The 25,616-nt window shown below is 37.4% G+C and overlaps 1 protein-coding gene across 1 annotated transcript in view; it reads right to left on the bottom strand.

Annotated features, from left to right (window-relative positions):
- LOC126720003 (callose synthase 9) overlaps positions 1-25,616 on the bottom strand; it is a 64,077-nt gene that overhangs the window by 7,528 nt on the left and 30,933 nt on the right. The window contains exons 28-42 of the mRNA XM_050422491.1: positions 25,415-25,535; positions 24,033-24,130; positions 23,852-23,942; positions 23,582-23,742; positions 23,372-23,481; positions 19,286-19,420; positions 18,771-18,839; positions 18,498-18,675; positions 18,221-18,335; positions 16,545-16,664; positions 5,945-6,060; positions 5,764-5,847; positions 5,564-5,676; positions 967-1,019; positions 725-901 (exon numbers count right to left, since the gene is read on the bottom strand). Of these exons, the coding sequence (XP_050278448.1) occupies positions 725-901; positions 967-1,019; positions 5,564-5,676; positions 5,764-5,847; positions 5,945-6,060; positions 16,545-16,664; positions 18,221-18,335; positions 18,498-18,675; positions 18,771-18,839; positions 19,286-19,420; positions 23,372-23,481; positions 23,582-23,742; positions 23,852-23,942; positions 24,033-24,130; positions 25,415-25,535 (1,741 nt within the window). The remainder of the gene's footprint in view (positions 1-724; positions 902-966; positions 1,020-5,563; positions 5,677-5,763; positions 5,848-5,944; positions 6,061-16,544; positions 16,665-18,220; positions 18,336-18,497; positions 18,676-18,770; positions 18,840-19,285; positions 19,421-23,371; positions 23,482-23,581; positions 23,743-23,851; positions 23,943-24,032; positions 24,131-25,414; positions 25,536-25,616) is intronic.

Genomic DNA, 25,616 nt, shown 5'->3' with positions numbered 1-25,616 from the left:
ATGAACTAATAGGGATAAGACACTCATATATTTTTCCTGCTAGTCAATCCTAAATCTTTCAGATTGAGAAGCAATGCTCTAAAGTTTCAATTTGGAGTAACCTGTGCTCTAGTCCCATCAACTAACACAATATCATTTGCAAAAATCCAAAAGCCATACACGTGATCTCATCCTAAAGCGATCTAGAAAAACTCTAATGCAATGAGATAAGGACTTGATCTTTAATGTAACCTATTATGATTCCAGCCCCCCCCAAAAAAGAAAATGTAACCCATTATGATAAGAAACCTGCTTGTAATACCTTAACTAGTTCTTGTACTATCACACTAATGTACTACAGACAACTTCCCCTCTTATCCAAATTCCACCACATTGCTTCTCTAAAGAAAAAAAAAAAAATCAAAAACAAAAAAAGAAATGAAATATGAATGAAAGGTGCACATTACGAAACAAAACCACATAAGGATCCTAATTTCAATAAGAAAAAAAAAAAAAAAAGAAAGCAAAAACTGAAAATCATAATGCTAAAGGAAATAAAGTATTTGTGAAAACAAGTTAGTTAACCAAAAAAAAAAAAAAAAAATTTAAAATAGGAGTTCTAAGAAACTATGGAGCTCAAGTTGCGTTTAAAAATCACATTAACCATTTTAAACTTCAATCCGCCCAACCAACACTAATTACAACAATAATAAGCCATGGTTGACATAAGGCACAAATAGCATACCATAGTACAAACGTAGTATCCAACGGTGGTATAGTAAAATGACATCATCCTAAAGAAATCAAGGAGCTGCCCAAGCCTGTATACATCACGACTAAGAACTTGTTCGCCATTACCACCAGCAACCTTCCCTTCAAATAGAGCAATCTGATTGAGCCCAACATCTCTTCCTTTTCCAACCTGTAAAATTGTATTAGAAAATTACATGCCATTTATGCATCAAGTGAGGAAATCAGCATATCTACCTGGATATACTCATGATGAGTAATATTTCCTTGGCGTAAAGTTGAATTGAATCCTGCATTTTAACACCATAACTGAATAAATCAAAGCCTATCGGGGTGCTAGGAAGATAAATATCAAAGAAATTTGAGCTCAACTCAGCATAATTCTGTTATAACAGTGATTATATAAATTACTGCAAGAAGTGTAGTAGTAGAGTGGTTATAAGGTCCATAGAGCAGGAGAAACACCAAATAGTATGCATTGACAAGAATAAAACATCCAAAAGATGAGAGCTTCATATAAGAGAGAGAACAGTGAATACAATATCCTAAAATTTCCATGAGGAGAACCAAAACCCTTTCACATCTTCATTCATAGAAAGACATAACACCTGATTGGTTGGAAAACAAATAACTATTCACTTTGGAGGCCAAAGACTAAGGGCTCCATGACTATGAAAAAAAAAACAAAGAGATATCTACTCCAGAAGCAGTGATGTACGTGTGGAGGTCTATGGGAACCATTGATCAAATTGCTTTCATGACTGAATCTTGGTTGCACAGGTACAAAGGGTTTGAATGATTGATAAGGGGTTCTAGAGAATCTCCAGTTGTGCAACAGTTGCCAGCAAGTTCACGCAAGTTCACAGGTGGCTTGAGTTGGGATTTTTTTAAGTGTTTGGGTTGCTTTGGTTTCAGTTTGGAATTTTTTATAAACCGATGAACCTGAACCAACACAGCTTTTTACATATATGTGTATTGCTTTTATTGGTGCTCTCGTTACACTTTATACCAAGGTCTTAAATTTTGTTCCGGCGGCCGTTCCAGATTGGTTACTGGAATGGAATATTTTGGTATCGATGTATACTAGCGCACTGTTTCAGGATTCTGCACCAGATATATATATATATATATATAATCTTATTTTATTTAGTTATTTATGAGTATATGTATATCACTTTTACTATATACTATATTTTGTGTTTCTTTTTCCTTTTTTTACCTTATGCCAACCATCACATCAAAGTCAAATTAAATTTTGACTTGTCTTACCACTCTCTACGCATGTTCACACGACTCCACCCACACTTGTCCTTTCAACTTTTTCTTCCTCACCCTTTAATGTATTTACTTCTTTCTTTTTCTTTTTTCCCTTACCACTAGTGCACTACTCTCCAGACTTTCCAACACTTTCTTCTTCCTTCGTATCAGTTCAAACTTCAAAGTTTCAGTTTATTTGTTTCAGCTTCTCCTATCTTCGGCCAACATCAACCACTTAAAGCTTTCATTTTTTTTTTTTGGTAGCAGATCTGGTTCTTAGCTTCAATTTGTGAAATGTTTCTTCATTATTTTCTCTTCACCTTTTTTTCCAAAATTTCACTCACTGAAAAGCTGAAACATTTGTTTTCAAGTTCTTTCAAGTTCCAGTCCAGTGCACCCATTTCACCCGAAACACCAAAATCTCGCCTGGAATGCTGGTGTAGGCTGGAATATAGGGCAAGACGGAACAGGTGGGTCACTTGCACTAGTCTACCTACAGGAACAAAAAATTCCGTCCGGAACAGAACGGAATTCAAAACCCTGCTCTATACATCACAACCCATCCAAAAATTTGAAACCTAAACTGACTCAAACCCTATAATATATGAAGATATCTAATTCTAATCTCGGCATTTTCTCATTTTCAATCTTTAGTCTCTACCACCATCAATCCTCTCTCTCTCTCTATATATATGTATGTATGTATGTGTGGGTATATATATATATATATACATATATATAATTTTTAAGGCTGTTATTTCTACTTTGTTAGCTTAATGTCTTAGATATTTCATATTTGGGTGAAAACTTAATCCTTGTTAGTTTGATGCATTTTTATTCTTTTGTTTTCCATTCTCTTTTCAATTTTATCAATAATGGGTTGGTTTGGGGTGGTAATTTCCCAATCTGATGATGTTGGTTTGGATTGAAAATGCCCCCAAAACAAACCAACCCAACTTGTTCACTGTTCTACTAGCAAGATTTCCTGGCCTATGTTAGATACTATGGTTTCCAGCAGATTGGACATGAGAAGTAATCCCCACGCATTTAGCGGGTGTGGAGTGGGATTTTAGTGAGAAAAACAGTAACTACTGAGCTGGACAATCTATCTACAGCAGATGATGTGGCTAAGGCGAGTTTTATGAATGGGCTTAAGTTAAATGGGGCTATCAACTCATTATTGAAATAAACCCTAACACAACTTAAACACGGAGGCAAGAAAGTTTGTTCAAAAGGATGCAAGAACTGCCAATAAGCTCAAGTATCACGAATTAAGCAAGATTAATGGAAAAAATATGTGGTGAATCCCACAATCAATGCTGTGGAGGAAGGGATTGGGAAGTGGGCTGCAAGCCTATTGGCTAAGTTCTAGACAAGCCGGGTGGTTGCCTCCCCTTCAGAAGTGTCCTCAACAATGCGGCGGTTGTTTGGTTGCTGCCATTATTCTTGGTCAAGAGGTCAGTTGAGATTCTATGGAGCCAATCAAGCAGGGTACTAGTCTTCTCCATGGAGAATGGCGTGTACTTATTCACATTCGCTGATACTCAAACCAGAGTTTTCGTCTTAGAAGCAAAAATTTGGAACATTGCCAATAAGCCTCTCATCATATGCAAGTGGTAGCCATGTATGCAACTCTTGAAATTGTCCTTATCTAAAGTCCCTACTTGGATTAAGATAGTTCCATCTCCCTGTCAAATATTGGAACTTGCTTGAGTGATGTGGCTAGTGCTAGGTTGCAGGGACACTGACGCAAGTGCGGGTACGATACGGGTATGAGGGTACAAAAATTCTTGAAAAAAAGGGGTATGAAGCGTCAGGGGTACGGTAATTAAACAATTAATTAATTAATATATTTAGGTATATTTTTAAATATTTTTAGACAATATATGTTTATTTTAGGACTTAAATTAAGTAACAACAGCAAATAAGTACAATAACATGAGAAAAATGTTGTCTAAAATATAAGTTTTGTTCCATTACTAAACCCATAAGACAAATAAAACCAAACAAAAAAAAAATACTAAACCCAATACAAGCATAAGGAGATAAACATAAAACCCAAAAAATAAAAAATAAAAAATAAACCTATAAAATATGTAAATAATGCGTGTAAATAAGTAAACCCAATACATGCATAAAGAGATAGGACAAGACTTAGGTATTATTCTTTAGGTTCCTCTCCTAAAATTCTGTCATGGCTTTTTTTTCATGAGATGGAGTTTATTTTTTAGTTAAGTGGTCATATGGCAGAATCTTAAGAAAGAAACCTAAGGAACAGCACTGAAAGTACTCTACATAAATTTTTTCCTAAGGAGATAAACATAACAAGCATATAAGTAAAGCCAAACTAAAAAGAGAGAGAGAGAGAGAGAGAGAGAGAGAGAGAGAGTTGAAAGACCAAAAGACAAAGAACTCAAAACCTGTAGAGAGAGAAACGGCAGAGGGAGAGAGAAGGAGGTTTGGGGTCGCTAAAGGCTGGGGTTCTTGTGTCGTTACTCCAAGAAGGCACACAGCACAGATCAGATCAGATCAGAGAGAGAAATGGCGGAGGGAGAGAAAAGGAGCTTTGGGGTCGCCGGAGGGGGTTTGGTTGTGGCTAAGAAGGCACATCGCACAGATCAGATCAAAGAACTGAGGGAAAGAGAGAGGCATTGGTCCAAATCCTGTTCTTTTTTTTGTTCTTTTTTCTTTTTTTGAAGTTTTGTTGTGTCTGGGGCCGGAAAGTTCTGGAGTGTCGCGACCGTGTCTGCAATGTACCCATATTTTTTCAAAAAAAAAAAAGAGGATACTCCTCGGGTACGGATTTTAGGTGTGTCTTACCAGTACCCATGTGTTTGTGTCGGACATGGGTACTTGGCCAAAATCACCGTGTCCATGCAACATAAGGCTAGTGGGGTTGATAAGCCTATATTTGCTGATTTTATTACTACGGCCCAACAAAGTTTAGGCCATACCTATGTGATAGAATTATGGTTAAACGATTAAATTCACCATTTCCTAACTCTTTAAGCTTTTGGGAGAATCTATAATTTATCATGATATTAGTGCCAAGTGATCCTAAATTTGATCCTTGTCTCCATTATACCTTTCGTTTAAAATGTTAAAAATATCAAGTCTAGTTCAACTTGAAGTCGTCTTTTCCCCCTTTTCTAGAAGGGTTAAAATCAAGAAGTGCGAAGGGGCCAGTTCTGGCACAAGTGAATAGAGGAGCTCACCATAAGTATCCATAGGCAGATTTCTAAATCTGTCCAATGTCATGGCAATTACCAAAAGAATGATAAGTGATTTAACTAATGTAGCATCCAGCAAAATGCAATCTGAAATAGAAGTGCTTCAGCCTATGCAATGGAAGCTCAACACAATCAAGGTTTGAATGTCCGACATAATGAGAAGGCTTAGCAGACCAAATGTCCCCCATACAACAGTTAAGCGACCATTTCACCCTTAAAATAGTTGATAACATCCTTCAAATGATTGATTTTACTCATCACTAGTGTTAAATGAGAAACATCACAATGACAAAATAAATGGAACTAAACAAGTACAACAGCTTCTTTGTAAAAGAAGAGAGTAATACCTGCAAAGATATCTTCACTAATATTGATAACACGAGAGGCCTTGCTAATACCACCCCTCGTTATGTGGAAAACTCTGTCAAAAACATCCGGATGGCCATAATGCATACGAATCCTGAATAATAATTATGATGTTAATACCAAAAAAATGAAAATATACAGGGAGCCAATTAAATTGCCAGCATAATTCAAATGAACTTACTTTAATGGATTTGCCAAAACACGTTGACCCATAGTCACAAAACTACCTTCCTGATTTGACATGAATGAAGCTAGAGAAGAGACACTGTACGTTGATAAAAATAATTAAAAGAAAGAAAATATGAAGAAAAAGAAATGCTACCAAGAAATTTAAAACAAACAAGGATTTAATGAAAATCTACCTTCCAGTAAATACATGTTCCCTGACACCAAGAATAGTAGGAGGACGAATACCATGATCAGAACTAAATTCTTCAAGAAGATTTCTCATCTTCAAGGCTTCCTCAAAATAATTATCCTAAAGTAAAAATATTAAGTAACATTACAACCAATCAGAGCCGGTTAAATAAATATATTACATAGACACAAACGCGAACTAATGCAGATAGAGCTTCATAATAAGCATGACAGATGAGGAATATGGCAAAATCATAAACTGCTTATAGTAAACCAAAATTAACAGAAACAGATACTTATTATGAAGTCACATAAAATGTGGAACACTGTGTAACAAGGAATGTGTGCAACTTTTGAATGTGAAATGATGAGGTACACTAGGAGTACACTTTTTTCACTGGAAATTAAAATGAGATAAAATGTTCATAATTTTAATTTAATTTTTTCCAAAAACTTAGTGATACATATAAGATATTAAACTAGGGGTAAAGCTACCTACCAACCACTGCTCCCAAATCCTGTAGAAGTGGGGATGCTTGTGAACTATGTATGCTGTTTTTTTTTTTTTTTTTTTTTTTTGATAAGTAACGTAAGAAATTTTATTTTAAAAAACCAACCAAGTACGCTAGAAGTGTACTACAGTGGCACAAATCAAGAACCCATATTACAACAATCAATAAGATCGGGGAGAGAAAAACAAGAATAGGAAGGCAAAACTAAACTCCACTCAAGGAGAGTACAGAAAAAAAAAAAAACTTAGAGTACGTTGGTACACTGAATGGAGATTACGATAGGAATTGTAATCTTTGTTACTAGTAATAAAATGTGTTGTAATTCAATAACTAAACCTATTCATTAGTTTGGTTGTGAATTATAACATTAGAATGAAACTTAACATTTATTTTAGGAAACATCTACTTATACAATTATATTTTCTAAAAATTTTTTTATTTTTAAATTTAAAAGAGATGTGTTATTTTTTATGATTTTTTATTTTTATAATTGTTAGATGTATATGGAAAGTTTGTTTATTTGGAAATATATTAAGTTTTGAAATTATTGCATTTACTAAGGAATAGCTAATACAACCTTTTAAAAAGAAATAGTTATTCTTCATTTTAAAGAATAGTTATTCATAAGGAATGACTATTCCTTATAATAAAAACATAATCAAACTAAAGAATAACTAAATTCTAAGAATAACTATTACATTACAGCATCTATTACAGTCTACCAAACATGCCCTCAATGTCAAGAATAGACCATTCACAATCCTCAAAGCATCTAGCATTCCACTCCTGCCACAAGCACCAAAACAAGCAATGTGGCACAAACCTCCATAAACCTATATTTCAATGTCTACCAAACTTCCCCTGTCAAAAAGCTAACAACTCACTAACTTAGTGATACATATAAGATATTAAACTGGAGGTAAAGCTACCTACCAACCACCGCTCCCAAATCCTGTAGAAGTGGGGATGCTTGTGAACTATGTATGCTGTTTTTATTTATTTATTTATTTTTTTGATAAGTAACGTAAGAAATTTTATTTTAAAAAACCAACCAAGTACGCTAGAAGTGTACTACAGTGGCACAAATCAAGAACCCATATTACAACAATCAATAAGATCGGGGAGAGAAAAACAAGAATAGGAAGGCAAAACTAAACTCCACTCAAGGAGAGTACGGAAAAAGAAAAACTTAATGTCAAGAATAGACCATTCACAATCCTCAAAGCATCTAGCATTCCACTCCCGCCACAAGCACCAAAACAAGCAATGTGGCACAAACCTCCATAAACCTATATTTCGATGTCTACCAAACTTCCCCTGTCAAGAAGCTAACAACTCACTAACTTTATCAGGCATAGCCCAATGTATACCGAAAAAACCATAGACCACAACTCATATGCTATAGGACAATGAAGAAGAAGATGATCCACCGATTCCCCACACCTTTCACACATAAAACACCACTCTAGCACTGCAAGATGCCTCTTCCAAAGATTACCCGTAGTTAAGATTCCTTTGTTCATTACTGTGAACTCTTTGTGCTTCTCTTGTTTTTCTTTTTTAATAATATTCTCTTCTTACTTATCCAAAAAAAAAAAAGATTTTACCTAAGGCAACAGTCCAAGAAAAGAATGGTACTCTAGGAGGAACCTTTGATTGCCACACCATTTTCCAAGGAAAATCAATGACTAAAGAAGGAGATAAAGTGATAGAAGCCTCAAACCTCAAAACCTCTCGTCATTGCTGGCTTCCAGCAAAGTTTGTCATCACCAACACCCCTCACATTCGTGGAATAAAGCACCACCCAAAAAAGATCAAATGATTCTGACTCCCAATCTTGTGGTGGACGACGAAACTAAATGTCCCAATGAAGCCTCCCATTAGAGAAACGCATAAACTCCGACACAAAAAACTCCCTTGTCTGACTAATACTATACAATTTTGGAAATGCTTCCTTAAGAGAACAATCCCTACACCATACATCCTCCCAGAACTTTATCCTAGTACCATCACCCACATCAAACCGAAGAAATTTAGAAAAGTCTAGCCAACCACTTCTAATGGATTTCCGCACACTAACACCATAGGTCCCTAACATTGGTTTGGTACACCAACCACCCACTTCATCCCCATCTTTAGCCTCAATGACCTTCCTCCAAAGGGCAACTCTCTCTGTTCCATATCTCCACAACCATTTGCCTAATAAAGCAGAATTAAATCTTCTTAGCCATCAAATCCCTAAACCACCGTTCTGCACCGGCATGCAAACCTTAGCCCATTCCACCAAAGGAACCTTAGGAGCATCAATACCACTCCAAAGAAAGTCTCTCTGTATTCTTTGTTTTTAATTTTAGTTTGAGTTTTATGCAAAACAATGTAATATAAGCTATTAAATCATTTTAGTTTGATTTTTGTCCAAAAACAATGTAATATAAGATATTAAACTCCAACTATCGTCTTTTAAAAGCATAGACAAAGGATTAAAAGGACCTAAATATTTGAACCAACGAAATTATTGCATTGGAACCAAGTTGTGCCATTAATGAAGCCGTGGAAGATTAATATGCTATTACTTTGCAAATTTGCCTATTCAAGAATTATTTTATTGGGTCCTCTTGCGAAGTCCAATTGAAGTGAAAGTTGTGTCATTTTAATGGTCTAAGTATTGAGTCTTTTAGGGTTAAAATATTTTTTAATTTTGGTTTTTATTTTATTAGTTATGGTCAATTTTATATTTAGGGGCAAATCTGTAATTTCCTCAATTCCTGTGAATTAAGGGTATTTTGGTAATTTAGTTGAGTCTAGGATCTTCTAGAGTATTCTAAGCATCTTAGGTTTATTTTCTTTGGGTGCAAGTTAGTATGAATTAGGTTTCATTTCACCAATCAAACTAGTAGTCCTAGTACTACTAGGAGTCTTATCACTACTAGTACAATTAAGAGTCTTTATACATATTGTGCTCAATGTATTCAAAGGAAGTAAAATGAGTAGATTAATAAAACTATGTGTTTTGAGCAAGAGGGACGTTGGCCTTTGTTGACTTTTTCTCCTTCTCTGTTATATTTATTTCCCTCATTTTTTCCCCTAAAGTTACTGTTCACGGATACTGTTCACACAGCCCCTGAACAACCCTTATTTCTCTCTAATTCTTCTTCTTTCCTCACCCTAAACCCACCACAACTAATAGTAGACAAATCCCTAATTTGTCCTACATGAGCCTCATTTCAGATCAAGTGTTTCAGAAAACAGTTCCTTAAGGTATTGGTAGTATAGTCAGATAACTATCTGTGAAAACTTCAAAACAGTATTTGTGTTTTATATCTCTGCTAAAATCTGGATGCACATGGCATATAATACACTCAACACAAAATCAACAAGTGAGCTCATTCCAATTTGTGCAAGAGAGATTTTTTTTTTTTTTTTTTGATAAGTAAGAAAGATATATATTAAAAGCTACCTCATGAAAACACAAGGCAGAACAGAGAATACAGAGAAGGAAACAAACAAAAAGAGAGGAGAAAAAGAAAAAAAAAAAAAAAAAAAAAAAAGAAAACAAACGGAGACAACAAATAGCAAATTAATTACAGAGAAGAGAACTAAGGAACATAGGGATAGAATCACTAGAGGTGAGTCCCCAAGCCCTAGACCAATCAAAAAGAGAGCCACTAAAGTAAGCGAGCAACTGGTCATCAAACTTGTCCCTATCCTCGAAAGTACGCCAATTACGCTCCCTCCAAATACACCACATTAGGCACAACGGAGCTAGATTCTAAACGCCAGAAGAGTGCTTTTCAAACCAATTCCACCAACCGAAAAGCATATCTACAACCGATCTTGGCAAAACCCAAGAAATCCCAAAGGATCTAAAAACCATGCTCCACAACAGATAAGCTTTGTCACAATGGAGAAGCAAATGATTCACCGACTCCCCATTACAACGGCACAAAATGCACCAATCAACAAAATCGAATCCTCTATACCGCAAAATATCCCCTGTAAGAATCTTCTCCCAAGCCGCAGTCCAAACAAATAAGGAGACGTGAGTAGGAGCCTTAGCCTTCCAAATACCTTTCCAAGGAAAGGTAATAGGCAGGGAGCTTCGGAGCCTATTGTAGAACGAGCGGATGTCAAAAAACCCCTTTCTTCGTCAATTTCCAAACCATGCAGTCTCCTTGCTCAGATTGAGGTAAGTTTGAACCCATGGTTTGAAGGAAATCATCCACCACACCCGTCTCCCAATCATTTGGATTTCTAAGTAAAAGAACCTTCCAACTTCTCCGAGCCTCGGTCCCCAAACGTTCAAGAGACGAGGCCACCGAAGCCTCTCTATTAGAAGCAATCCCGTACACTACCGGGAAAGAAAGATGGAGTGGCGAGTCCCCACACCACTGGTCCGTCCAAAGCTTCACTCTATCCCCCACCCCTACCTCAAACCGGATGTGTTTGCTAAACACCTCCCATCCTTTTCGGATACTTCTCCATAAACCACACCCATGAACACCCCTGCCCAGTTTGGAAGACCAACCCCCCCACTCTTCCCCAAACTTCAGAGCCACCACCCTCCTCCAAAGACGAGTCTCCTCAACCCCAAACCGCCATAGCCATTTTCCTAGTAAAGCTTTGTTAAACGTAGTTAACTTCCTTATACCCAAACCCCCATTAACCTTAGGAGCACACACCTTATCCCATCCCACCAAATGAAGCTTGGAATCCCCCCACAAGAAGTCCCTCTGAATCTTCTCAATCTTATTAGCCACATGCGAAGGGATGGTAAAAAGGGATAAATAGTAAGTAGGAAGGTTGGAAAGCGTACTCTTAATCAACGTCAATCTACCACCTTTTGACAAATACAACTTCTTCCACCCGGCCAACGTCCGACTAATTTTTTCCAAAATAGGATTCCAAATAGAAGGGGACTTATGGGCAGCCCCCAACGGCATACCAAGGTAGGTCATAGGCAAAGACCCAATCCGGCAACCCAGGATCTCTGCCAAGGCATGAATATTGTTAACCTCCCCTACAGGAACCAACTCTCTCTTTAAGACATTAACCTTCAAACCTATGACAGCCTGGAAACAAAGGAGAAGCATACGCACATGAAGGATCTGCTCCACATCCGCATCACAGAAAAGAATAGTATCATCCGCAAACAAAAGATGCGAGACACACTCCCCTACACCTCGTCTGCCTATAGCCTGAAAACCCCTGATCAAGCCAGCACCTTCAACTCTTTTCATCATCCTACTTAAGACCTCCATCATAACTAAAAACAACATAGGAGATAGCGGATCCCCTTGTCTTAGGCCCCTCGTGCTCCCAAAAAAGTCAGCTGGTGCCCCATTAATCAAAATAGAGAACTGGACAGTTGAAATACAAGTGCGAATCCAACTACACCACTTCTCCCCAAAGCCCATTCTCTTTAAAAGATCCAGAAGAGCCTCCCAATTCACATGATCGTAAGCTTTCTCAATGTCTAGCTTACAAATAACCCCCGGGATCTTACTCTTCACACGACTATCAACACACTCATTAGCAATAAGAACTGAGTCAAGAATCTGTCTGCCTCCCACAAAACTATTCTGAGACTCAGAGATTAATTGATCTAAGACCCGTTTCATTCGATTTGCCAAAACCTTAGACAAGATCTTATACAAGCTCCCCACCAGGCTGATAGGTCGGAAATCTCTAATAATAGAAGCATCGATTTTCTTGGGAATAAAAGCTATAAAGGTAGCGTTCAAAGATCTCTCAAACTAACTGTGCTGATAAAATTCCTCAAAAACAGCTAGAACATCCCTTTCCACCACTCTCCAGCAATGGTGGAAAAAAGCCATAGAGAAGCCATCAGGACCTGGAGCTTTATCTCCAGCCAGCTCATGAACAGCTAGAAGGATCTCCTCCTGCTCAAACCTCCTTTCAAGCCAACCCCTCTCCAACCCATCAAGCTGATAAAACTCCAAACCTTCCACAAAAGGCCTCCACTCCTCTGACTCCTGGTACAAATTTTTATAAAAATTTACTACCTGAGCAGCCACCTCGGATTCCTCCTCATAAATCACCCCGTCCACCTCCACAAAACTCAGATGATTAAACCTTCTACGGGAATTAGCCACCTTATGGAAGAACTTAGTATTATTATCTCCTTCCTTAAGCCATAGTATCCTTGATTTCTGTCTCCAAGAGATTTCTTCCATAGAGAGAAGATTTTCCACTTCCGATCTCATCACAGCTCTCTCACAAATCTCTACCTCTGAGAGGCCAATCTCCCCTTCCTTGACATCTAACAATTTCAAAGTCTCTAATAAATGAGTCTTTTTGCGACCAACATGACCAAACTCCAATCGGTTCCACTGAACGATGTCCTCTTTCAAAGCCTTCAACTTTTTGGCAAAAACAAAACTAGGAGTGCCAGAGAAAGAATGCCGACTCCACCAAGACTGAACTCTATCGGTAAACCCATCCGTCTTAAGCCACATATTCTCAAACCTAAACAGACTTTTCCCCCTCGCCATTCCCCCTACCTCCACTAGAATTGGAAAATGGTCAGAAGCAGGACGAGGGAGAATCCGTTGGGTCACATCCGGATATTGCTCCTCCCAATCATGAGACACCAAAACTCTGTCAATCCTGGACATCGAAGGCCTCTCTGACCCGCTAAGACCAAGTAAAGCTCCCTCCCTCCAAAGGCAAATCTATCAAATTAAGATCCTCAATGAACTCCGAAAAAAGTTCCATAGCCGGAGTAAGACGGGAATTACCCAACCGTTCACTAGGGAAGCGGACAATATTGAAATCCCCAATGCAACACCAAGGGACATTCCAATAATGCTGAACACCTGCCAACTCGTCCCACATTAACCCCCTCGCATTGTTATCTATTGGGCCATAAACCCCCGAACACGCCCAACTGAAACCGTCCCCCACCCCTCGCCACCGAATAGACACAGAGAAAGAGCCCACCAAAACCTCCGACCTCTCTAAAACCCTTCTATCCCACATCATCACAACCCCTCCGGCCGTTTGGACAGCATCCAAGGCCACCCAATCCACATAAGGACAGCTCCACAAATTACCTACCATCTGTCTATCCATACCAGAAAGTTTAGTTTCTTGAAGGCATATTACATCACACTTCCACTCACGCAAACAATTCTTCACAATCAAACGTTTCCGACAGTCATTCAGCCCCCTAACATTCCAAGAGAGAATTTTTAAATGCATAAAGACATGGAGTCCCCGGCCAAAAAGAATCTCAGCAACCAACCACTACCTACCATCGTAGTTAATCGAAGACTGCAAGTTCCTCAGCTCTCTCTTTCCCTTGTCCTTATAGATAACCACTTTTCTAGATTCTGTAACTTTCCTGTTTAGCACTTTGGCAGCCTCCGTCTCCCTCTCAATCTTCTGTAACAAAGCAATGCATAACTTTTCATGACGGCACAAAGGCAGCCCCACCAATTTACTAAAAGCAAGGAGCCTTTTCTTCACCCATCTAGAAGTATCCTGAGTATCCACACACTCCACTGCCTGGTTATCACGGTTCAGCTCATCTAACAGAGGTAACCCACCGGGAGTGATAGCCAACAGAGGAATAGGTGAACTAACTTCACCACCCAAACCCATATCAGAAAAATTCACCCCTTCCTCCACCAAAGAACACACCCCAAGGACAACACTCAATGCCATCGTGGGTAACTCCGCTGATCTGGGTTGCTCAAATTCAAGGGCCGCTTTCGGCGGGACAGCACTATTGTCCAAGCCACCTTCATCCCCCTCATAGTCACCCAGAACCAAAAGACCAGCCCGCGATAAGCTCAGAAGAAAAACAGATAAAAAACCTTCAACCGGTGACCTCGGAATCAAGTTATCTGACTTACCCAGTGTCGACATGGACTCATCGGAGCTAGTTCCGACAAGGAAGGAGTCGTCGGCCTTGCCCATTAAAAACGAAGGCAGGACAGGGCTGATTCCGGCGGAGAAAGGGCCATCGGCCTTTACCTGAGCCACCGCGAGCTCGTCGGAGCATGTGCCGGCGCAGGAAGGACCGTCGTCCTTACCCTGTAATGGCGTGGGCTCGCCGAAACTGGTACCGGTGAAGCCATCGGCCTCACCAGATGCAAGCAAGGGCACGACGGAGGACGACGTGCACCGGTCCGATACCCCTAACTCTAAATCTACTTCCAACGGGACCTGGGCTAAAGCTCCTTCACCAGCCCAATAGCTCTCTCCCACTTCAACAAGTCTTGGGCCTAAAAAAAGACCCTCACTAGTGTCGGTCAACTCTGGGCTTGTTCCAAGGCCCACAAAAGGCTTAACTACAGCCTGATTAGAGCTCCGTTGAATCCATTTAAAAGCCTTAGAAGTCTCTCTACCAGATTCACGTGAATCCCCTCTGCACTTCGTATCTCCCCCTTTCTTTCTATCCCAGAAAACCCGTCTCCTCCCCATCACATCAACCTCCACGACAAGACCTCTCCCAGACCAGCAAGATCTCCTAGCATCAGTCTTCTTCCCCATAACAAAATCTTTTGAATTCAAATAAATACTAGGGAAACGTAGCCTAGTGTCTGCCAGGTTTTGCTCACCAATCTCTGCCACCTCATAAGAGCAAAGCTCCCTCCTAGCTCCTCCCACCACCTCCATACTGTTAGATTTCACCACCGGTAAATCCCCCTCTTTAACACCAAAGATTCTCAGATTCACTCCCATCTTCTCCTCCCCTATCTGTGGTAACTTCCTTTTGGCAATGGCTCCTAGTTGCTTTGGTTGCTTCCTTTCCTCTGTTCTTCCATGTAAACCTTGCACAACTTCAGCAAAAGTTCTAGAACCTACAGCCTCCAAGTTATACCTACGCACCTAAGGAATAAATTTAGGAAATCCATTTCCTCCCACTGCATATTGAGAAGGGTTCAGCAGTTTTCTAAGTTCAAGGCCAAAAGCCCTCCAACCATGACTCTCTTTGCCTTCCGGAATGATAATCGACCTCCTAGACCCACCAGCTTTGAGCTCAGTCAACAGCAAGAACTGACCAGCAGAGTTGTAACTCCATTGGAGAGTAAAAGCTGTGTCGCCTTCTCTAAAATTAAAAAACTGTTTGGAACTCACCCCAATAACAAGGTGTTCTATGCTAGACATCAGCCATTGTGCTGCATTCCTGCCCATAAAGACAGATCTCATAAAGAATTTGCCCCTCTCAAAAATCCTTAACATGAAATAACGACACCCTTCCTCTAAAACTAAATGAAAAAACTTTGACTCAATGAAGAATTTACGAACTCCCCCCATGTAGTCAGCTCTAATGATCCTGTATTTTCAATTTAGAGAGATTTATGGTACACCATGAACACACTTGCCGGTGTATGAATAAATAAAAGTTAGATGTAACATCTGTGGTTGCATCCCTCAAAAAAGTAAAGGTCACAGATGTAACAAATATATCCCTTTGGACCCCACTTGTAGTTATATCAACATAACTCTGGATTAACTATATATCTTTGCAATTAATCTATTACGACAGTAATACTATTCTGTAGAAGAGTTGAAAGTGGAGTAAAAGTGCGAGGTGTGTTGACCATAATCTCAAAAATGTGCAAGATAGAACTCTTAGCAGGCCCTGCAAGTCATGAGCCCTGCTTAGCATGGTATATTTAACATAAAAGTGATAACAACTTCAAAGCATCATAAATCTTCCAAGAGAAACAAAATAGAGGAAAGTTCTCCACTAGCTGACTGCTGACCTTAGTGGCACAACAGCTCTTCTCTCAAATATGAGTAATATACATATAGGGATGTGCATGGGTCGGGTATAGGGGTTTTTTTTTTCAACCCAACCGAACCCTAAGTGAAAATCAAAAGACAGGATGAAGCATGTTAGAAAATCAAAGGCAGCCATATATACAATTATTTATTAAAACTAGCATAGTTAACCATGTCAGTTATCTACCTGCACTTTCATTTTCAGGTATGTATTGAGAAACAAATAAAACTCATCTTTTCAATCCACTTGTAACATGAGACTCCTACAATAAACTTTTTCCATATTCCTACTTAATTTAATTGACCAAATTTTAAAGGGATACAACCAATTAATCACCTGATTCATGTCAATTGTCTGAACTGCATTTCCACGAGTAAATATGATTGCATGGTTTTGGTTCTCCGGTTTTCCTTCACCAAGTTTTGGATTTCCAGGCAATTTTATGGAGTATATCTCCTACAAAATGAGAAAAGCAAACATAAAAAAGGGTCATCAGAAAAATAAAGTAACATCAACAAGAGGACAAACAGGTAGGTCACTTTAAAACTTTAAATTTATTCAAGACTAGGAAAAAGATAAACTCATAAAAGCATAACTTAGGTACTTCAACAATATTACATCTTTGACAAGAGTTTTGGTAAACATAGTGGGGGTGGAAATGTTACACTAAAATTTCAAGAGAACATATGCACCCAATACTCTGAGGTATCAGAAAAATTGACAAAAACGTCTTAAATGGATGGGTAATTCAGATCATCAATCAACAAAGGAATTGCAAGTCGACCCAAAGCCATCCTACCCAAGGGGGAGACTGGAAAAAAAAAAAAAAAAAAAAAAAAAGGAGTGGGGAGGGGAGTAATTACAAAAAAAAATTGAGGTAAAAAGATCAAAAAAAATTTTTTTAATCATACAACAACAACCAAACCTCAATCCCAAAATTTTGAGATCAACTATGAATCCTAAACAAACTAGTTAGAAGCAACCAAATGTATTATTATCCATCCTATCCTATCCAAAGTTCTGCTCTCTATTACCACCTTAATTGGCATGGCCTTTTTTACTAATTCTACTAATGTTATTTTGGTTTTCCTCCTTTCTTTTTAATAGGTAAAAAAAAGTAGGAAAAACTAAAATAACATTAGTAGAGTAGAGTAATTATAAAGGTCATACCAATTTTTGTAGTTTTTCCTCTACCTTTGTTTGTTTCCTCAACTTGAATCAATTCATTCTTCCTCACTAGAACATTGATTGCACTCCTCTACTTTTGACCGGACCATCTCAAGTGACTCTCCCTTATCTTTTCATCAATAAAGGTCATCCCTATCTTTATGCAAATTTCATCATTTTGAATCCAATCTTTCCTAGTATATCCACATATCCATCATAACATTCTCATTTCACCTACACTCTCTTCATGAGTATGTTCCCTTCTAACAGCCCAACATTCAATACCATAGAGTTTAACTAGTCTTATAAAATTTTCCTATTAACTTAATAGGTATTCTATGATCGCAACACTCCTTATGCACTTTTTCACTGCATCCACCATGCTCTTATACTATGATTAATATTCTCTTCAATTTCTCCATATTTATGAATTATCTTTGTTTCTACTTTTACCAAACTAACATTCCATGTACTTTGTTTTAGTCCTACTTAAATGCTAAAAAACAAGACATGGTACAAGACAACAATTCTTGAAAAATTAGGACACAAAACAGTGGAGATACTACAATTAATTGATATATATCTTTAGGTATATTTTAGGTTTTCAAAATAAATAACTAATTATAAAAATATATAAAAACATGGATAAAATCAAAGATTTTTACATTTAATAAAATAAAATAAAATAAATTACTCTTAGAACACAATGACGACACGCATGCAGGAGTGTCCACATCTAGTTTTATCTACTAAAAGCCCATCAGTAAACAATAACAGAAACCAGATATGGCTAATGGCTAATAGCCAGCGCAAACATTAATGGAAAAAAGAACAGGTGACTGAACCTTATCTTGCCCATTGATATCAGCCTTCACAAGCTTTGAGTAGAATTCTGTGTATGCTTTTCCATCTTTTGAAGTTTCAACAACATCGATAAAAGCAACTCGAAGAGCTTCATTCCTAACATACAAAAGAAAAAATGAAATTAGATATCTAGAGAGTAATTATCTAAAGCATTTTCCTGCAGATAAAACTATTATAATCAAGATTTTGAAGACTAACATATCAAAAACAAATTCAAGAGAATCCAGGTTTCTTTTCTTTGCATAAGGAAAAAGTCACCTTTGCATAAGCAATGCAATATCAGCAGCCTCAGGTTTTTGTTCCTCTTTCTGTTTTCCATATATTTGACATGTAACAACATATGTAAACTTAAGATCTGCCTGAGCCCGTGCTTCAGGAGATAGCTCAAAACCTTGAGTTTCAGTTGCATCATTATTAGAAACTGCAGCCTCCAAATCTGATATTGCCAATACATGATGACTATTGATGAGATAACTGAGCGTGCAGGATAGAACAGAACAAGAAAGAAGAAAATAGATATTAGCCTCTAACCTTCAGTAGTTGTCCTTTCTAAATAAGTCTGTAGCATAAGAGCTTTTCTATAGTACATCATCCCACGAACTGCAAAACACAAATCATTTAAAAATTTAGTAGAAAGCTATCAATGGATTGGGAAAAACATGCATACATATATTGGAGTAAAAGGTACAAGAATCCAACACTCATTTTGATAATTTATAGAAACCAAGAAATGTCCTGAAAATATCAAACAAACGAACTACTAACATTTCTTTAGGCAGCTCAGAGCATTCAAATGCTTGCCCCAATCAATTACGACATAATACATTATTTGCATTTTTTTAATATATATAAAAAGGCTTCATGCAACAAATATCCATGAAGAAATTGTTCTCTCCACCAAAATGATACTTGTCCCAGAATTCAACATAAGAAATTAATATGAAACAAACATATAATATGGCAGGTAGACAATTTTCAAGATTCAACAAAAGAATATTGCACAGAGAGAGAGAGAGAGAACCGGGGGGAAAAAAAGAATCATTTACCAGTTCTGGCCAATGTTTGTCCCCTGTAGGAGGCCCAAAATCGAAGTTCAAGGGTCTCATTAGGACTATCCCAAATAACAGAGTCCGGCGTATTTTCATCCCAACCAATTCGAGCAAGAAAGTTCCTCCATTCATCTGTATCAAAATATGATTACTATTAATATTTAAGCTAGAGGATCAAAACAGTGCAATAAAAAAAAAATTTTAAGGGCCATAAGGAATTAATTCCATATACTAGATAGCACCCCAAGTTACAACACACAGAATTTAAATAAAAAACAACTAACTCCATATTTAGCAGACAGGAAATAAGGTTGCAGTACTACGAAAATTTCTAATAGGTGCAGTACAACAACTAACTCCATTCCCAAATGAGTTCCTTCTTTGACAAAGGCACAGTTTTCAAAAAGCATGAACTGTTTTACTAGTGCTTAAGTTGTATGATAAGTAGTTCCTTTTACTTGTAACATAAAGTTAGTTAGTTGATAAGATTGTTAGTTGATAAGTGCAATAGCCTATCAATTAGTTAGAGAAGTTTGTTAGGATTAGGCCAATCACATGGCAGCCACATGGTAGGTTCTTGTAACTAACTCAGCAGCTTGCTTCTGTAACTATAAATAAGCAAGGCTGCTCTTCTTATAACTAGTCAAATTTGAATCCAAGAAATCTCTACCTATGAGGTATTATTCTAAGAGTGTGTCTCTTGAAGAGCTAGTTCATTCTTTATTTTCTTGAGTGCATGATTAGGCCATTCAACACCTTCGAAGGGTTTAATATCCTCTTTCAAATCTTTATATGCCTTTGATGATAAAACTTTCCTCCTTGTCAACAATAAAAAAACTAGATCTTCTTCAGCATGGACAAAGAGAAGCCAAAGAGTAAACAGAAACGATCATAAGTCCATTTCCAAGGAACAGTGCAACAGAAGATGATCAACACTCTCATTACTCTTACCCATGCAAAACCAATCAACAATCCTAAGAGAGCTTTACAAAGATTATACACTGTCAGAATTTACCCAAAGATGCTGTACAAACAAAGAAAGGTTTCCTATGAGGTACCATTACACACCAAATATGGAAAGTGAACTCCTGTATGTCCTCTGAGATGTTCATAGAAAGAATGCACCTTGAACTTTACACTCTTTGATAATCTCCATGAAAAAAAGTCTTTACCTTGGCCTTGAAGGAGGAAAGTGTAGCCAAAAAAAAAAAAATTAAAAAAAAAACTATCCACTGCTTCCAACTCCAAATCTTGGAAAGGCTTCCAAAAGTGAGGATTCTAACCACATCCTCCAGTCAAGAGACAACCATGAAAACTTGACAGTATATGTTTCAAGGGTTGAAAGTGCCTTTATAACTGCTAATGAAAGAGATGAAGAAATTCTTGCCATCTATTTACTGCAACTCTAGAAGGTAGAACTATCCTGTCCCACCCTTGAGATCAAAAGGCATGGTTTTTTTAACATACTATTGACACCAACAAAACTCTCATAAGTCAGGACTCAATATTTAACTTTAATCACAAGAGTCACCATTCGCTTTTCTTTTTCTTTTCTATTTTTTATAAACATCCAGAGCCTTCCAACTCTCAATGCCAATATAATAGCTTAACAAGTATACACAAAAGACATTAATAACTAAGTCCTAGAAAGTTCCTTGATAATATATTTCCAGACTAATCCCCATGACTTCACAGGAATACAGCATATATTATGGAAGATGAGATCATCAATAGAACAAGTACATCCTACCAAAACATGAACAAGTTAATAAAATTGGGAAAGATAAATTTTGCACTTTTTCTTGCCAAGTATCCTCTTTTTTTTTTGATAAGTAAGAATGTTATATATACGAATGGCTGCTCTATGCATAAAAAACATAGAGCAAACCCAAAAAGTACAAGGAGGAAACAACGAAAAAGCAAAAAAGAAAACCAAATCACAAATTAATTACAAAGAGAGAGAGAGATAATGAAAGAAGGGAGAGAATCACTAGTCGTGAGTCCCCAAGCCCGAGACCAATCAAAAAGAGTCCCACTGAAAGAAGCCAGCATCTGATCACCGGAGCTAATCAAATCCTCAAAAGTCCGCCGATTCCGTTCCTTCCAAATACACCAAAAGATGCACAACGGAACTAAATTCCATATCTGAGACGAGTGTTTCCCCAACCAATTCCACCAGCCAAAAAGCAAGTCTGGGATCGAACTAGGTACAACCCAATACAAGCCAAAAGTTATAAAGACAAAACTCCATAACCGATAAGCCATCTCACAATGAAGAAGTAAATGATCTACCGACTCTCCACAATGTCTACACATAATGCACCAATCCACAAAATACACCAGTCTCCTCAATCTTAGGTTATCACCCGTTAGGATCTTATTCCAAGCTACACACCAAACAAAAAAGGAGACTCGCCTAGGGGCCTTTACTTTCCAAATAGCTTTCCACGGAAAGACTATTGAAGGAGAATTCCTTAATTTGTTATAATATGACCGGATATCAAAATCCCCATTAACCTTCAACTTCCACCTCATCCGGTCTCCCACATCCATAGGAGGAGTATTAGCTCCCAACATACAAAGAAAATGTAGCCCTTCCTCCATCTCCCAATCATTAAATTCTCGAGTAAAACGAACCTCCCAAGTTCGTCTATCCTCCTCCCCTTGCCTTGACAAGGAGGCTTCAACAGATATCTCCTTATCAATAGCAATACCATACAACCTTGGGAAGGCCAAGTAAAAAGGTTGACCCCCACACCACCCATCCTGCCAAAACCTCACTCTATTCCCCAACCCAACAACAAATTGACAATTCTTACTAAAATCCTCCCAACCCATGCGAATGCCTCTCCACAAACCACACCCATGAACTCCCCTACCCAGTTTTGAGGTCCACCCCCCCCACTCTTCCCCATATTTTGAAGCCACCACCCTCCTCCATAGCCGATCCTCTTCCTTCCCAAACCGCCACAACCATTTCCCCAATAAGGCCTTATTGAAAGTAGTAAGTTTCCTTATCCCCAAACCACCATTAGCTATAGGCGCACAAACTTTGTCCCATCCTACCAGATGAATTCTGCTATCACCCCAAAGAAAATCCCTTTGTAGTTTTTCAATTCTATTAGCCACATGAGTAGGAATTGTGAATAGCGATAGAAAATAGGTAGGAAGACTAGATAGTGTGCTCTTAAGTAGCATCAATCGACCCCCCTTAGACAAATATAGCTTCTTCCACCCGGCTAATCTCCGCTCAAATTTTTCCAGAATAGGATTCCAAATTGAAGGGGAATTATGTGAAGCCCCTAAAGGCATGCCAAGATAAGTCATAGGTAACTTTCCGACTTTACAACCCAAAATTTCAGCAAGGGCATGCACATCATCAACCACCCCTATTGGAACCATTTCACTCTTATGCACATTAACCTTCAAGTATCCTCTTAATACTTGATTTTCCCTATCATACCACAACTCCTTGGCGTACAAGTTGCCAAATACATGGTTGTTAAAAATAAACTGGTAATGTACATGGACATTCTATATTCAACAAATTAATGAAAATATATATGGTCAGAAAATAATAATGACAGATTTGCAATTTTGATAAGTAAAATAACTTTACTAGCAAAAAAGGTATCAGTCTGAATACAACAAATGTATACTAAACTGCACCTGAAGGATTACAATCTCAAGTGCAAATATCAATAATGAAATATATAAGCAAAATAAATTCATAATTAGAAAAAGTATTTCACACCAAATGGAAATATAAAAATCTATTACTCTCGAGCACATGCATGTCTTAAATGTTCTAATAAACATACCTCAAAACCAAAAAATATTAATTATTCCCCTCAAGCACACGCATGATGCTATTATATGCCGTATCATGCAAACCCAAGATACAGATAATACACTTAATTAGAAAATAATAATGACAATAATCTGTTTTCTTCTTTTATTGGTCTAACAAAAAAGTTATTTCAGATTCCCAAACTTGATACTAACTAGGTTCCAAAGAAAGAACAATAGAAAATGAGGAATCAAATAAAGCACAAACACTAAGCAGAGTTAAGAAGGAAGTACCTGGATATATTTTCTGGAGATAAAATAAAACCGATATCCCATCCTCATTTTTCTTTTGGAGTTCAGTCACACTATAAAGCACAGTCTCAGAATAATATGGAGTGAACACACTGCAAATACATGTGGAAAATGATGAGGATGCTAGATTCATCAAGCAAAAGTATTGGTAACTATAAAAGTAAAAGAGATCAATGAAAGAAATGGTATGACCTGAATGGTAACGTCTTACGCACTGGCTTAGGTTTTGGCATCTCCATGAAAAGGGAATTTGTAAAGAACTCCAGCCTACGCCTGGCCTCAAGATTTTTTGGAATATTTGCAGCCGAATCTTTGATAGTCAACAATGAATGCAATCTTTTAACTAATGCTCTCTGCATATCCCAAAATTAATCAATCTCATCCAGAAGTGAGAGCAGACGCTCATTTAGAAAAGAAAATTGGGGGCTAAAAAAGAAAGAAGATAAATCTCCCTGAACATACCAACTCCGCATCTTTGGGCCACTTCAATTTTGCAAAAAGACGACCTTCAGTCCTTGCTTTTGACAATATATTCCAGGTTTCATAGTGATCCCTAAAATATTCATTTGCTAAATTATATATTCAAGAAAAAGAAAAATAAATGAGTCAGACACATAAGCCTACACCATCAAATTTAACATACCTCATGTCAATAGAAAGGACATCATGCCGCACAACATCATACAGATCTTGAACAGCCTTAACGGCACCTTTTTCCATCTCTGGTGTTTCTGCCCCTTTCTGTGCATTTCAAAAAACAAGGGTGATATCCAGTGTCAAGGCAATTCCCAGCCAAAAGTTTGATCATAGAAAAAAGGTCTGGAAAAGCAATACATATTAATATCAAGTACCCAAATAAAGAAAATCCGAAGAAAACATATTTGATTGTGTCAGAAGAATATTACTAGTGTTTTTTTATTAGTAAGCTACACAGGGTTTTAAACACACAGCATCACCCTCTACCCAATTTGAGAAAAAGCCTAGGGCTTAAGAGAGATTACTTTCAAACAAAGGGAGTTTAATCTTGCACATGATCATCCCAATTTAAAACCTTTTCAATCAAATCATACTAAGAGGGTTAGAAGAAGAAAACTCCACAACACAAATTCTAAATGTAGTTGCTTAAGAAACACTAAGGTTGCGTTTGGCATTGGCTGAAAAAGCCAACTTTTTTTTACTATTTAGTTTATTTTTACTACTATTCATGGGTCTCATTGCACTTTTTGATACTATTCATAGGTCTCACTATACTATTTCAGCTAGTTTTTAACTTTATCTACAGTACTTTCAACAAAAAGCTTTCAGTTTCAGTTAAATAAGCTGTTCCCAAACGGACACTAAATAAGAAGAAAAATCATGTCTAGTATATCAGCAATTTCAAGCCTCTTGTCATTTCTTTACATCCCCCTCTATGGGAAATACTTCACCAAATGGGACCCATAGTAGAATCAGACTCATCACTACATTACCAAACAAAATCTGTCCATAAATATCTTACCCCACCCAGCATAATAAATGGTACACCAACAATGAAAACGCATTTATCTCATGTAAAGCGGAATCCTTGTCTTTTTCAGGAAAAAAAAAAAGACTAACAATATTTATCATTGCTTCATGCTAACTGTTGATTATTCGAATTCACATTAAAAGACAACAACAATGGCAAACAGATTTTTTTACAAGTTACAATAACAAACAGATACATATTCAATTAGAACTTTAAAGATCCAAATTAACTCAAAAAGTTTGCATCACTTACCAGGGCACCTTAATTCATAATTCACTCAAAATACAAATGAATTGTACCACAAACCCCTATTTGACTTTAAGAATGAATAACATGAAAGCCATATGACCCATATCAAACTAAACCAGAACATTAGCATAAGTGTCCAAGAGAGGCAACAATATTCCCCAGAAAGGGAAAGAAAATATATAGCAAATACCTTTAAAGGTCAACAGTTGTTTGCCTTAGAATTTGCACCAATTAAATCAAACAATATAGATAATATCATTAATACGAACCAAAATTCCCGTTAGTGCAGTGACTCTGGAAATCACAAGCGGCAGCTTACTGAGATGAAAGTTAACATGAATTTTCCTGTCTTCAATACTTCTTTGAATATCTTCAAATACTCTTTCAACCCTGAAACAAAATGAGATAGTTACAAAACAAAGCCTTCGATTCCAACCTTCATTCATGAGTCATGTTTCAGATCAAATAATA

The sequence above is a fragment of the Quercus robur genome, chromosome 1, assembly GCF_932294415.1.
Source record: "Quercus robur chromosome 1, dhQueRobu3.1, whole genome shotgun sequence".
NCBI classification, from domain to species: Eukaryota; Viridiplantae; Streptophyta; class Magnoliopsida; order Fagales; family Fagaceae; genus Quercus; species Quercus robur.
This window is presented reverse-complemented; position numbering and strand designations above follow the sequence as displayed.